Source organism: Coloeus monedula, assembly GCF_965178545.1.
Source record: "Coloeus monedula genome assembly, chromosome: 2".
Classification (NCBI taxonomy): domain Eukaryota; kingdom Metazoa; phylum Chordata; class Aves; order Passeriformes; family Corvidae; genus Coloeus; species Coloeus monedula.
In genome coordinates this window covers 30,245,100-30,261,052 of record NC_138782.1, presented here as the reverse complement: position 1 = coordinate 30,261,052, position 15,953 = coordinate 30,245,100, and the positions used below count along the sequence as shown (strand labels likewise).

General features: G+C 40.4%; 1 protein-coding gene across 2 annotated transcripts in view; it reads right to left on the bottom strand.

Moving 5' to 3' along the window:
* EPAS1 (endothelial PAS domain protein 1) overlaps positions 1 to 15,953 on the bottom strand; it is a 78,681-nt gene that overhangs the window by 6,320 nt on the left and 56,408 nt on the right. For both annotated transcript variants that reach the window (XM_082303181.1, XM_082303182.1), the window contains 5 exons: positions 8,947 to 9,053; positions 3,468 to 3,615; positions 2,517 to 2,725; positions 2,005 to 2,192; positions 1,034 to 1,144 (listed from right to left, as the gene is read on the bottom strand). In XM_082303181.1, coding sequence (XP_082159307.1) covers positions 1,034 to 1,144; positions 2,005 to 2,192; positions 2,517 to 2,725; positions 3,468 to 3,615; positions 8,947 to 9,053 — 763 coding nt within the window. The remainder of the gene's footprint in view (positions 1 to 1,033; positions 1,145 to 2,004; positions 2,193 to 2,516; positions 2,726 to 3,467; positions 3,616 to 8,946; positions 9,054 to 15,953) is intronic.

Genomic DNA, 15,953 nt, shown 5'->3' with positions numbered 1-15,953 from the left:
CCAAAGCAGCTGATGTGGTGGGACACACCTGAACAAACAGATGCTGAATCTGACAATACTGAAGTTTGCACATGCCAAGTCTTGCACCAAGTTTCATCCTGATCCACACTTTTCTCCTATCTGTCCACTCTTTCTCTTGCTTTCATTTCTGTTTCTATGTCCAGCCTTAGCCAAAATTTCTTCAGAACATGGATTACAACCTACCTAAGCCTGTACATTGTGTTGGCAAATTTGGACCCCAGCACCCCAAACTTTCTGTAGGATTAATAGATGAAGATGAGTGTGAGGTCTGCGCTACCAATCAGTGATGCCTGTTCCTTTCTCTTAACTCTAAAGTATAAGCTCTTCAGAAAGGCCTTTCAATTAAGTATCTAAAGTTACATAAGCTGAATCAGGCCCACACCTTTTACTCACTAGCTCACTTGCTGTAATGTTGCAACAGTGGGTTTATTTATTTATAGGGGAAATTTCTACACTTACACCATGATTAGAATGTGGAAGATGGAGACTGTATGTTACTGTTGTGCACATAATACTCAAGTCTCTCTGAAAACCTTCAAGAGGCAAAACAGGAAGAATGTATCTTAAATGAGTTTTCATTTTGTAGTTAAAGGAGATATATGCTATGGGGGGCATTCCTCTCTCATTTGGTTGTTTTGCAAAAATCATTTATATTTTGTTCTACAAAGGATGTTTACTCATTAGTCATTCGGCTGGATTTAAAAACAAATTGCTGCTGCTTATATTCCTTATCCAATCTACAGAAGGCTCCAAATTTTGAAAGCTCTCTGGTGATCCTTTCTTAGCAATGCCACCACAGCAACACTCTAAACCTCGTGCTTCAGAGAGTAAGGGACAGAGATTGACATGGCAGCTTTTGGAAATGCACTGTTTTGTTAACGTGCATCCAAGATTTGGTGTACATGATTTGGTTTACATGCTGTATCCCAATATCTGCACACAAAACATGCAGCTGTACTGTCTACCAGCAGGGGACTGATTTTGGTGGCTTTTGGAAGACAAAGTTCATTACCTGGGAGGTGCACTGACTTTTTGATTCGGTGTCCATGGCAAAAAGTTTTTCAATCACCTCGATCTTAAGATCTTCATTCACAGAACTGTAATAATCTCCTGGGCTGCTGGGCTGCATGGAAATAACAATTTGTTATAGGCAGGAAGACAACCACAGTACTGCCTCAGCATCATGACATTTATACCACACTGTTATTCAGTAACAGATCTTTCCTACAAAAAGTGAATGGCTAGACTGTATATTTAGTGTCCTCAGAACCCCAAACTGTCCATTTCTATCATAAGCTTTTTTCTGACACAAGACTGTCAATACAAAACATAGGCACCCATTACAGGAACCTATTTGTGCTCTTATTTTAAATGTTTTTTGGCAACTTAGACCAGGAGCAAGAAATGTGCACCATTAAATACTACTGTCACGAAAGAAGGTACTTAGCAATACTTCCATGCTTTTCTTAAGACTGGATGCCCTCTGGTAAGAGTGGCTCTAGCTCTTGGGGGCAGTGCCACGAAAGCATGTTCATTCCTTCAGTAGGAAACTCCAAGGAGCTGCTCTCAAAAGTCTGACTTGGCTAAGCTTCCTAAAAGCTGCAGCTTCTATTTAACAGAAAGAGGATGGGTCTGGGGCAATGCTCCCAGCAGCCACACCATTTTACACTGGCTTTTTATATAAGGCTAACTACATGAAAGGTGGTAGCATGTTCTCCTACTAGTTGTTTTATATGTTACAGTAATTACTGAGGGACAGCTGGGCAACAACGAGAACTGCAGTGTGAAGCCAGGATATTGTTCCCATTTGATAGTTTTGCTATTGATTCTTAAGGCATGATGCAATATAGGAAGGATAGAGATATGCTGGGCCTTGCTAATAAGGAGTGAGACAGGACCGCTAACACAGAAATGTCTACATATATTGATGGGATTTGCATCCAAAACATAACAGGCTTTTAATGTTTTTCAAGCTCTTCTTACCGTGGAACAGCTACTGTTGCTGCTTGCACTTGGAGTACTGCTGCCAGGTGCAATCTGAGGCATTGTAAAGGATGGTATTGTCAGTGTTTCACCTTGAGAAGGGTGGCTTTTCACTTCCACTGGCCATGCTTTGTTTGGTGTCAAAACAGCACTGGTGAAGGCAGGGGCTTCCTCAAACTTCTGTGTTCCTGGATGGAGTTTTAACAATATTAATGCATACTTTTAGCTGGTGCAGTGTTATGATATAACTGCAGCTATTCATTAAAAGTAAACACTGCTCCTAGTTGCCATGACAATAAGTTGGCATAGACTTAATGCATGTTATTTAGTCAGCAAGAAAGCCTGATTCTGCTCTCATTCACGGAAATTTTCCACTGGTGTGAGCATGTGGGCTCTTTTAGCCATTACTCCCAATTTGTACACACGGCAAACAGACCTTGTCTATTAAGTTTCTAAATGTAGGCTCACATGTGGTTCTTTGTTGCACAAAAATAATTTATACAAATACTAACCAAAATCCAGGGAAATAATGGCATCACCAGGTGTTGGTGCCAGCTGAGCAAGTTCCTCTGGTTCTTCCTTTAGCTTAGTAAACAAGAAGTCACTCTTCTCTGACGCAGGGATGCCGCTGTCATAGGCAGTCTTCATTGTCAGCAGGTGAGGCTTGAAGAGTGATTCTGTTTGGTCCATGGAGAACACAACATCGTTCTTCTCAATTTCACTAAGAAGAAAATAGGTTTTAGGCATTTTGTACTGTAAAGATGAAAGATGTGGATAAAGTAGGCAGTACAAACTTTCTGAGGCTGGGGCTATAGGAGCATTTCAGCCTCTCGGTTGCACGCCAGGCTCTCGACAGGCGAGGCACAGTTCCAGCGTTGCTGAGCCACCACCATCTCAGATGACGCAGAGAGTGTGGTCAGGACTTCTGTGGGAATACTCGGGGCTTTGTTGCTCTGCTTTTTAAAGGGATGTAGTTGAGGCTGTAATGACTATTACTCAAATAAGTATTTCCTATTTTGGCCCCAACTAGGACCAAAAAAACTTGAGTTTTGCCAAATGAAGGCAAAACTTCTGATTGGTCCTGATTTTTGAGGCTGTAAACAGCTTCTCCTAGCAACATGAGATACAATTACTACTTAGTTTTATCTCTTGGTCACAGCATTAGAAAAACAAAACACATTAGCAGTTGTGTTACACAATAAAATCTTCGGTGCAGACCTTACACTGGGTTGCATGAGCACAGCAGCCGCTCTACAGAGGAGAAAGGCTGTGGTGTATTTCAACAGCGCATATGTGAACAGGCATGCCACATTTTTCATTGATGTCTAACATTAGTAAACAAGACTGAACAAACGTGACTAAACTGATTTCAGAACAACAACGCTGAATAAATAGACCCTTGAGAAGCTCCTCCAAGTACTGCGTTTCTCCGGCACACGAATGCACACGTGTTCTGAACCCACCTCAGCACGTAGTTGACGCAGACGATGCACTGGGGCTGTAGGTTTCGGGTGTTGTAAATCACAGTTCCTTGGGTCTCCAGCCATACGTATCCCCCGTGCTTGGCAAGCATACGGTACTGGCCCGTCACTACTTGACCTTTTGTACACACTGAGAAAAGGGGGCAGAGATATAAATAATGCAGCAGGACAGGAACACACAACATGTAACACTTGTTTTAAACACACCCACTTCTGAGTTTTCATTATGCAGAAGTGTACTAAGGCATTTCTTAACAAGGATGTGCTTAACTCTGGGGAAATTCAGCCATTTTAAACATGAAAGGGGATGTTCATTTGAGGCTTCTACTCAAGACTGAAAATTTGAGTTCCGGCATTTGAGTTCTTGAGATGGTCTGAATCTTCAGATCAGAATGTGGAATTTTAAAAATTTAATATAATATTCCAACTGCTCCCAAAATAATGCCTGCTGACTGCATGTTTCTTGAGTCCCTGTTGTACTGTAGACGTCTCAGTTTGGGCTTCCAAATTGATCTGTAGAAAAGTGAATTTATTGAGGAAACTATTTTGGTTTTTAGGAATTATTAGGAAATTAAAAAATTAGGAATAGTTTCCTTATTTAGGTGATTGATAATATAAGAATCAGATGATTTAAAAGCTATACGCACTAAGAATTTTTTTAAAATTAAGATCTTGTGGTAGTAATATCACTCTTAAAAAAGTATAAAAATTAAGAATAGTAAACAGGACTGCTTTGTCTAGACAAAAAAAAGCTGAACTACTGTATTTCTCCCTCTGGTTGAACTGTGTTGTTCCTGTGCAAGCTTGGAATTAGCAGCCTAGAAGAAACCAAGATCCATGTGACCAAATCAAATAATGTTTATGTAACTCTGTTTTTTGAACTGTCTTGTGTTTTTCAAGCAATAAATTGACAATAGTACAACTTAGGTTTAAAGCTTCTAAATGTTTGAAGGGTGAAATCTGTAGCCCTGCTATCCCCCAATATTTTGCAGTATTTGCAGAGAATGAGTTTTCAGTGGGGAGCTTTGGACTTTTGAGATGTAAAGTTTTATGATGTCCTGTCTGTTGTAATTCAAAGTTGTCAGTGAAGAAAAAATAATGTTGATCAATGGCAATAAAATTAGGGCTGGAGTAGACAAGCAATACTCACACTAATAAGAGCTTCTACTTGTAAGCAGACATAGTCACACTGAGTAGCAGCAGAAATGGGAACTGGCTGAACTAAACCTGACCACACATTGGCAACCTTTCTTTTAAACAGCTTTTACATCCAAAAGAAGTATGCCATCAAACTAATGCCCTAGAAATAATGCAATTTGACTCAGGAGGACTGGGAAATTGATTCTGTAGTCTTTCTACAGAAAAATTCCTTGTGAATGTGGCCATTAACAGAAGCTATTTATTGTCAGCCTCTCCTACATCGCCACCATACAAATGTACAAATCCAGGCCTGTAAAATACAACAACTGTTTTGCAGATAATTGTTGCTGTGTTTATCCTTCTATTTCTGAAGTTTGTTTGTTTTCTTCCTAGGAGTATTTAATCATCCTTCATTTAATTTATTTAGACAAAGTAGAACATTACTTTTATTGATTAAATACTTCTGGTGGAACAAAATCAAAAGGCTTTCATTTCAAAGTGTTTTAGTGACTGGACTGTTCTGCTCTGATTGTGAAACATAATTACACTGCTTCCTAATCATCAGTTCATCAATAAGAGTCACAGTGTAGGCGCCTGTTACATTACAAAGAAGCTTTTTACTGCTTTAATCTTTTTTATTATTATTATTCAAAGCATGTCATGTTCTGATATAATAAAGTACAGCAGAATCCCTCCATGGGGTAATCTCATAAATTACTAATACACTTGTAACTGCTGACTTTGTTATCAATGCTACATTTAAGGTCCTGCCTTCAAAGTGAACTTCTCACTTCTCTCTTTATTTTTTAAAACTTTTTATAAAGTATACATTACCTGTATCTGTGCAGAACTAGTTACATGTCAATGAAATAGGCTCCAATTATATTCCTTATCTTTGTGTGGAGAGGGGGAAGGCAGGGATGAATTTAATAGAACACAAAACCATGATTCCCTTGCAAGGCTTGCTGAACTTCTGCTATATACTACCAAGTGGCAGGTCCCAGGTGGTGACAGTCAGCTCCCCACTGAAGTTAGGAGCTAAATTCCCACTGGCTTTAATGGCCACAAGACCAGCTCTTAGTGGAAAGATTCTTAATTATAGATTCTTAAATATAGATTATAGATTCTTAATTGCTGAATCAGAAAATACAGTTCTACAGTCAATCTGTTGTGTAGATTTATGTAACAAGACAGAAATTTGCATCTTGCTTGTGTAACGTAAAACCCGGGGTATGTGAAGCACTGCCAAGCGCACGCTCATCTTCCACGCGATAGTGACTAATTAAGGCTTCCGTGCTCACTCTGCAGTTGTACTTCCAGCCATGAACACAGGCACTATTGTGGCTTGCTTGAGCGTGAGGCTATTTCACCTCAAGAAAAAAAACCCAACCCTGCAGTACAGTAAAGCTGCAAGAAGCATGATTTATCACTAAATTAGAAGGAAGGAAAGGGAAGGAGTTCTGCTTTGTGCAAGAGATTAATCTGAGGTTTTTCCTTCCAATTTTGGTCTCCTTCCTCTATTTCCCATACATCTTTACAACACTAACTGGTGGGCACTCAGAATTGATGACTGCATTACTGCAAGGAGATATACTCTATACATAGCATATTTCTAATAAAAATTATTGTTTAATAAATGCAAGTGGGCTGAACATGAATTTTGAGCTGGATTGAGGATGTGGCCAGGGAAAATGAGTAAGTTCTGTATAGCCACATGCTTGGAGGAACAAGTAAGGTCTGTATAAGCTCTATACCTGCTTGGTTACCCTGTGCATTACACAGCACCTCAATGGCACACAATGGAATCCAGGCATTTCCTGTTTGAAGGCTTTATGTGTGTTTTGTCAAGTTGCAGCTGGCTGTCACTTTGTCTTTGTGGTTGTTCTCTGACTTGGTAAGAAGCCTGATGGTCCCAGAAGACACAGGTACTACTTATCTTAGAAAAACTAAAGGGGTCAAATTTGCTGGTGATTTAAACTGATGGTTCTGTTGTGGGCAACCACATTTATCACAGCAAAAGACTTTGGTCCTGTGCTTCGAACAGTAAAAAGATAATCCGTGCTGATCCTGTGCTATCACAAATCCTATGGAACAGTTTGATCCTAAACATTTATAACCTCTACGGTGCCTTGAGGACTTTTGCTGGTGCAACACCACCCCTCTAAGACTTACTCTTGCATTCATTCTACTTCTTGATCAGACCTTGTACCCTGCAGCAAGTTTGCAGGACATGGCCCTTTTCAGTGGGCACAAATGGCATCTAGACACACACCCTGCACTTTGTGAGGTTAATTGAATTGCTGGAGTGAGGAGAAACATCTGTTAGTGCCTGGTCATGGTGAGTACTAGAAACTCTCCAGAAATCTTTACATGGACAAGTAACTCAGTGCTCCCGTTTCATTAACTAGATAGGGATAACCAGCAAGGGCTTGCTCACTTTCCCTTTCCTGTTACCAAATGGATTGCCAGCTCCCATTTTATTCCCTCCCTGGTGGTGTCCCATTCTTAGAAATCCAACTCAATGATTCAAAAGTACCAGTGCAGCACACCCCCTGATTTCTCAGGATGACTTTTAATAGCCCAGCATAGGGTATGAACATCCTATCTATAAATACCACTTACTCATTTTTATTGGCAAAACCACTAAAATATTACCTAAGAAACAATTTTAAAAATTACATTCCCAGATAACTCTCACTAAGTATTGGCTGATCTATTTTTTTCTTTTAAGCAGCTTTGGAAACAGAATGATTCATATCAACACTGTTTTACAGCATACAACTTTCAACACTGCCAAACATTTTTTTCAAGAAACATTTCAACTTAAAACTGTCCTGAATCTTTGCCATTGGAGCTAACCCCTTAAGGTCAGACAGCTATTCTTTGCTGCAACTTTTCTCTGGGAAGTACAGAAATATTTTCTGTAAGTCTGTTTGGCAGGCAATTCCCCACAGATGTGACCTAAGTAATGGGCTTTTTCCTGAGGACAGAGACCTTCATCACAGCAACTACAAGGCGTGTGGGGTTTTTCTTTATGATCTTCTAGGTTCCAGTCTAGCTGTTTTGCTTTGTTTCTATAAAAAGAGCATCTGCAGAGGTTTTAGTGAGGTGTTGCTGAGAACTCTCCAATAAACTGGTTCGGGGGCCATAACAGCCAAGGGTGGGAAATGTCATTTGTACATTAGTGTACCACCTTGTCTCCAGCCAAAGCACCAACTCTTAAGGACAGAGACTAAAGATTTAAATCCAATTCTTTTAAGACACCTGATGTGAGAGAGATGGAAATTGTAACTGTGTGGCCTACTGAAGAGATGGATCTTGGATCTGATCCCTGCTCCCAGAATAATTCAGGTACTTTACTTTAAGAACAGCTAGAACAGTTTTAGGTATGGGAGCAGTTCCCATAGGCATAACAATAACAAGAAGCAGCTGTTCCTGGCAGTAGGTATTATTTGTATAATGAATATCCCTTTTGGAAAATCTCCTTGCACATCTACTTTGGATGGGGAAGATAGTTGTTATTTGATAGCAAAAGAAAGACATTTGAAAGAACACTGCAATAAGCTCTTCCTATTTCCCTTTAGCTCTGCCTGCTGAGCCCAACAGCACATGAGAAAGATAAATAAACATAGAATGGCTTGGGATCTTTAAGGGACCTTACAGATTGTCTAGTTGCAGCCCCTGCCATGGGCAGGGACACCTTCCACTGGACCAGGCTGCTCCGAGCCCCATCCAGGCTGGCCTTGAGCACTTCCAGGAATGAGGCAGCCACAGCCTCTCTCAGCAACCTGTTCCAGTGCTTCACCACCCTGATACTAAAGACTTTATTCCTAATATTTCATCTAAACCCACCCTCTGTCAATCTGAAGCCATTCCTACTTGTCCTGTCACTACATGCTCTTGTAAATAGTCCCTCTCTATTATTCCTGTAGGCTCCCTTCAGGTACTGGAAGATCAACCCAATTCCTTCTCTTTTCTGGGCTGAACAATCCCAATTCTCTTGGCCACCAGTAAATGCCCTTCTCACCAGGTTAGAACTGCCTACCTCAGCTTTTCAAATTTTCAGCTGAACCTTGCACTATACCTTAGAGGGGCAGTGATTCTCTCTAACATCCAAGTTTAGTTTTAATTATGGGAAAAACAGACCCTCGGGAAAGATCAGCAGCAGATTTCAGCTAGACAAGCAGAGTAACCTGGTGTAAATACTGCTCTTGGAGAGTATCTGCACACAAAATGCACTTGTATTTTCAACTGCATATTGAGGTACCCATCATTTATGCTTTACATGCAAACTACAAACAAAAATAAGAACACGACTTACGGTTCTGATGACTCTTGGTCATACTCTCTGAATCCAAGGCATGGTAGAACTCATATGCTGAACGACCCAGCAGCTCCTCTGGATGGTATCCAATCAACTCTGTTATTCTTGTTTAACAAAAAAAAGCAAGCATTTAAAATTCAGGTCACTGTAGCCTTATGCTTACATGTGCAGGGCAGCTATCAGCTCGAGTCCTTAGACTAAGAGAATTAAAAAAGCAATACGAGAAATTCTGAGCTTCCAAACATGTGAGAAGCTGTAGAGGACTTCTGATCACATTCTGAAATATGTCCGTGTTCAGAATAAACTGCCTTGTACTACTACTGGAATAAAAATTCCTAAGGATGTCAGTATGTGCATTGCCAATTTTCTTATACCTATTGCATGCTATCTGTAATAGAAAGTATCAAGTTTTGTTACTGACAAAGTTCTCAAGCTGTCTACTACATGCAGAAACTCCAACGACCACCATTCAAAATCAAGTATGTGTGAGGGGGTAGTGGTTGGCGCCACCAGGTTTAAAAGTATGCATACATTTTAAAAACATACACAAAAGGGTTAAATCACCACTTTGAGCACTGTTTTAAATAAAATAAAAATGCCAGGTGAGAAATTATGGGCAGTTAAAAGAAAAAAATGCTCGTCTACTTAGTCTTTCCTCAGTTACCTGAGAACTTTGGCATATGGATTAGGTTACTTGGGTGACTAATCCACAAACTAAGTAGGATTTTACACAAAGAAAGCTATGATCTCAAAAACTAGACTTTTTTTTCAGAGTATTTCTGACACAAGGCAGGTTTTCTCACAAGTTCCTGAATCAATGAAAATAGGTCAAACTGTGCAGATGATTTTCTCTAATGAGGGGGTGGGAAAAAAATGTACTTCAATTGGAAATACCATCACACACAACTTTACAGGAAACACGGTGAGTTTAAAAAAGTACATAAAATTAATTCAAAAGCAAAGATTATTTTCTGGTTTACAAGACAGTGACTGACACTCTTGCATGCATCTTCCTAGCTCCTAAATTCTAACAATAACCTGTAATACAGAGAACAGCAGCAGAAAGGACCCAAACTGATTGTGAAGCTGTCAGAATCCTTTAAAAGCTCGGAGGTTTGCAAGGAATGGTCACATCTTGCAGCACCTCACAGCTGTCAGTGGCAGTGCCCAGGTTTTATGCCTCATCACTAACTCACTCGGAATGGCTTTATCTGGCCACCACCAGATTTGATTTGTGGTGTTGCTACTTTTAAGAGACATCCTCAGGTTTGGGTGCTCCCTGGAAGGACAGCTTTGGCCTAGCCCTCCAGACACAAGCATGTCTTTACAAGACAGACATGTAAATACTGTTAGACAAACAGAGCAAAAGCATGGTATTCATCTCCTGGATCCCCCTCCAGCAAGGAAGACACATAAGATGGGACTATTTTGTGTATGGCTTGAACGCCAAGGTATTGAGTCAGCTTTTCCCTCACCTCCCCCTCCACAGAACTCTATAGCTCATAGCCCCAGGACACCTTGGTTTTGTCACTCTGAAAACTATTCTCTGTCCTGATTTCCATGGAACAAACATGGGTTTATAAAACTTTAGTTGAGCAAAAGCTGTAGCTTGTATTGGGTTCCCCTCAAAAACTTACTCTTCTGTTTATGTTTCTAGTTTTATTTACAGTCACAATTATTGTGTTTTATTTACACAACAAAGGGGAAATGTTTGAATCCAGGTTTCAAAGAGTTTTTTTTACTCTCTTTGCTGACAAACTTCTGAGCTTTTAAATTGCATCCCACTCAAATCTAACTTTTTTCTGAAACCACAATTGTTTTTTCTTTCTTATTGAAAAGTAGTTCTCATCATGAGTTGGTCATCAAAGCTGAACGATCAGGAGAAAACAACAAACACTGAAGGAGCCCTAACAAAATTAAGGCTCACAAAATACAGTTGCTGCTAGCCTTTACACAGCCAGCTGGGACACAAGTGACCAGAGGCTTTGGCAGGACCAGTGTAAACATATGGTCTTTAAAAACAGAAACGATGGCCTTTTGTTATATAATGGCACAATATCATAAAGCCATTCCAGTTAGTTTGGAGCTCATCGCAAGGGGAAGGATTTTAAAGTTCAGGAAGTTGAGTATTTACTCTTAATCCAGTCATTGAGAGCTGAGAGCCAAGTGGGGGTTGAGCAGGGAGAAGGAAAAGGAAATGAAGATAATGGGGAAAAAACAGAAGCACCATGTACCCAGCAGCACCAGTGCAAATCCAAACCCACATTACAGCCTTCATGGATGTGAACAGTGGAACTGAGACAGCAAACAAAAACTACACGGTACAGCAGGCTCAGGGACTCTTCTTATATGGGAATTGTCATCTCTATACAAAATTTATGTATTCCAATCCTGTAATTCCCCTTCTCAAACTGCTCCTTGCTGTTCATAATGAGCACCCTCACTATAAAATTACTCTTCTTGTCATTCCATGGCACAAAATGACTTGTGGTGCAATCCTGCTGTGACAATGACAAATCTAATTAGATTTAATGTAATCTTGGATGGAAGTTAGCAAGTGGTTGGTTGGTAGTACCTTTTTACTACAACCAACTACATATTACACTAAAAGATAAAAATAAGGTATCAAAAAATTACCCACAAACCCCACAACATTGGCTAAGTTCTAAACCGATGCCTGGTAACAGTGAAATACTGATAAAGAGTAATTGTTTTAAAATAGTTACTTTAAAAAATAATAATAAATGGCTAAACAGCCTCTATGCTCTCATTGACCTATTTGTTCATCTGTTAACACTATTCAGATTCATTATACTTCTCTTTGAAGACTCCTGGCATTGACATGATTTTTTAAAAAAAATTGTAGAATGTTCCTTTTTCCCACACACAAAACCCCCCTAAAACTGGCTGACAGTGTTTCCTAAATACATTTTTAAATACCACTATTTTATAACAAACACTCTCTCTCCAATAATTGTTATCTCTATTAGTTTTGTGTGCATAAATTAGCAGCTCACACCCTCTAATAATAACTTTCTTTATTCCTCCAGTGGTGCTGCTGACCCTGAAAAACTTAAAAAAAAATCTTGCAGGCTGTGCAGGGCTGGAAATCAGATTAGCGCATTTCGTGCCACATTATACACCAGGCTCAAGGCAGGCAGCTATCCCACTATCCATCACATCCATCCTGTGGCTCTCCCAAGATGTTTGTGGAAGAAGACTGGGCACAGCCAAGAGCCTGAGCAGCCCCTGGGCCAGGAGGCAGTTGAGTGTTTCAGCACAGGTCCTTGCCCTGACCTCACCTGAGCATCACTTTGAGGTTTGCCAGTGAGGTGCACCCTCCAAACTCCATGTGCTCTCCACAGGAGCCTCAGCAACACAAAATGCCAAGTGAACACACAGAGGACTAAATGCAAAGGAAAAGGCATCCCACGGAGCTATGAGAAGGAGGAGTACACAGCTAAGGAAGTCAGGGAAACGTCTGTGTCCCATGGCACCAAGGGATCATTTACAAAACTGAGTTCAGGCACAAGACTTCCACTTTTGCTTAGACACCAGACAGAAAATTGTTCTTTGTGCAAGCTGTGGAATGACAAAATTAGAAAACAAACTGTATGGTGGTTTTGGATGGCATTCCTGCCATGGTAGGCTTTGTGTTTCCTTTGCATCTGTAGAATGCTAATTAGTAAGATAATAATAATTTTTTTTGTTGAAGACGACAGGTGGGCTGCAAGGCTGTTTATTTTCCTGTTACCAGCTCATTTCTGAGAACACAAATTTCTCACAAACACACCTTTGGGGGAATCTTAATTTTTGCCAGAGTGGCACTTCAGTTTTCTGAGCTAAACCTGTCATCATGATGTACAGAGGTCAAAATCTCAGAAAACACAGTGAAGAGGTGGGCAATACCCATCTGCAGTAGCAGATCTGTCCCAGCTGCCACCATTCAAGTGCGTTTTGAGCACTATTTCAGTTTCCCTTAAATATACAATAGATATAAGTATCTTAATATTTAATTTTTGGGACACAGAAAAATGGCAAAGTTTTGTGCTTAGGGTACACAATCAAGAAACAAGTGATCTGAATCCTATTTCTAGGTTTGCACAACTTTGCCCTATTTTATCTCTGAGACATGGCAAAGCAAACAAAACTCACTGCTTTGAGGGTGCATTTCCTACAAGATGAGCTAGTTCAAGTATTTTTGTTTTTCTTAAAATTGTGCTTTTCTGTCCCTTTATAGGAACACAAAGCTTTTCATTGTATACCATTTCTTGAGTTAAAATAGTATGGTAAGAACCATCAGAACTGAGAAGTCAGGCTCTGTGAAAGACTGCTCTAATGTTTACTGCTCATAAAAAATAGCTGGGTGTATATTTGTCGGGCCCTGTGCAGACTTTGTGTGTGAGGGTGTGGATCTCTTAACAAAGTCTTTCTGTATTCAAACTGTTACCAAGGTATTGAAGTTAAAATGGTCTTGGAGGGAACAAACAAAACAAAGTTATACTTAAAGCAGAATGAGTTTAAAAAAAAAAAAAAGAGAAAAAATAATAAAGCCTAACACAGACACCATGCCTGGGGTAAAGCACTCTGTCAGCCTGCTAGAGCAGGCAGCAGGGCAGTCTTGCCAACTAACCACATCTCCTCTCAAAAATATTCATGGCTGCTTCTACTCTAACCCAAGCCAATGGAAAACAAAAACCCCAAATGAAAAATCCTGGGATTCCTGGCCACTCCTGAGCAGTATGGATGGCCTGGTCAGGTGTATCTGCCCTGCGAGGCAAAAAAACTACACGTGTACATGAAAATCTCCACCAGGACTGTCACTCCTACTCGTTCTGTCTACCTAAATCAAGGTTTTGTTATTAACAAAAGAAGTAGGTCATGTTTTACTCTTAAATATGACACATACCAAAAGTCAGTCTTGTCAAATGTGGATCTTTGGCTTCAGATATCACTTCACTCATCTTCATACTGCATTTTCCCGCGAGCAGGAGTGAAAGGACAGGAGGTCCATTCAAATGTTTCCTTGCATTCTCATTAAACTTAAGAATATTCCCCAAGTATAGGTCAAATGGCAAATTGACGTAAATCCTCATCCAAAGTCCTATGCCTGCATATTTCTTATTTACTGGGACATGACTGGAAACACAGGAAAACTCGGTTTCCTCTCAGTTGGGCACAGCCTGGATGCCACATGAATACTCATATGGGAAATCTAACTGGGACCAACACTACGGCATTGCATCTTCCTACACCATCCTATTCTGAATCACCACATTATCCTCCACTGCTCCTTTTGTCTTCTTCAACTTTACCATTAAAATGTCTCAATCAAGAAAAAGCAGAAAAGGGTATATAATTAATTTGGTTTCTAGTATTCAGGGACATACGATTCCCCACAGCAAGCTATGCCTTCAAAGTAAAGGAAACATACACCATTCAGTGTGCCAGTGCCAGGGCAGCAGCCTCTGGAGTTGGCACCTGTGCATCTCACTCCCTGCACAACAAATCTGTTTCCTTATCCATTCTTCCCTCCCCTCACACATGCTCCCCAGGGCAATTACAGGCAAAGGGAGAGTGCTTCCCTCTCCCCTCCCCAGCACTGCACAGGTTGCAGGGACGAAGGTTAAAGGCGCGCTGCCCTCACAGCTCTTGAAACCCTGGTTCCCTCCAATCCACAGCATATGGTCTTCCTTTGATGTACTTAAGGCATAATGGCTCAGACTAACCATCTGTGCTTGGGCACCTGAAGCAGTTTTGGGGGTTTTTATCAAATTCAAGTACAGTTTTCACTTTCGTTTTGTGGATTTTTCCACAACAGGAACACACTGCCACTATTTTTACCTACTCCTTGGCCCCGTGGCCCTGCACATAAAGATACACCAAGCAGCAGCTATGCCACCAAGGTAACAAAATTGCTTTTGTACAAAGACATGCCTTTTCTTCTGACTAGAACACGCTCACTGGCAAACTTTCCTGACACAAAAGCATTATGCAGCTGAACTAAGCTTTCACTTGGATTATTAAATTGTACCACTGATCAGCATTTCTGTATTACAGCTAAAATAATCCTTCCTGTAAACCACTTAGCCAAGATAAGTGGAGCAAGGGAACAGTTTTAAATCACTCTCCAGGAATGGCTGAAGCAGGCATTTAACAGAACAACCCTTATTTATTATTCATATCTCATGAACCTTTCTCTACAGGCTCATCACCTTGCAAAAACTGTTTTAAGAATACAAACATATCCCACCTAACCACTGCCAAGTCATAGGCCCACATACATAATTTATTTTTGGAAGGCAAATTATATGGGCTACTGTCTCACATGTTTTAAATGATGGCCAGTCTTGTCTGCTTCATATTGCATTTACCCTGTACCCTCCGAGGCAAAAGCCAACTAGTTTTTGTCACCAAATGCTGCAAGGTAGCCAGCCTGTATTTTGTATGTTGTTTTGTCAGACAGAGACTATGAGCCTCCCTAAGGAGATTACACTCAGAAATCCGAGAGCTTCTTTGACTGAGTGCTTTGAAAATAAAAACTTAATGCTCCCTGGAAGCAGACCTGTCCATGATGCCTGGAAGTGGCTGCCTGAAAAGAGAGGCTAAAGATGAAGAGAATAAAAGGAGGTATTTATTTGAAGGGCCTTCAAAGGTACAGCCTGGGCAGTCAAAAGACCACACCCAAGATGGACCCTGGGTCACGGGTTCTTCACAGTTTTATAAGTTTGGTTCATTTGCATACCAGGGTTAATTCTCCAATTATAATTTCAGTTAATGATGTAATTGCCCCAAGTTTGCTCCTCCTCTTCAAAGGCTTATAGTTTACACATTTTGGGGCCTGGGACAATCAAAGTGCCCTTGAAGAGAAAACCTAGAGATGGATTGTCATGTCTAACCAGCATGAGAGAACAGCAGCTAACAGGCTGTATGAAGTTTCAGAGTTACAAACTAGCCAGTACAGGATTTGAAAAATAGAAAAGTTAAAACCTAAGGCATCATCC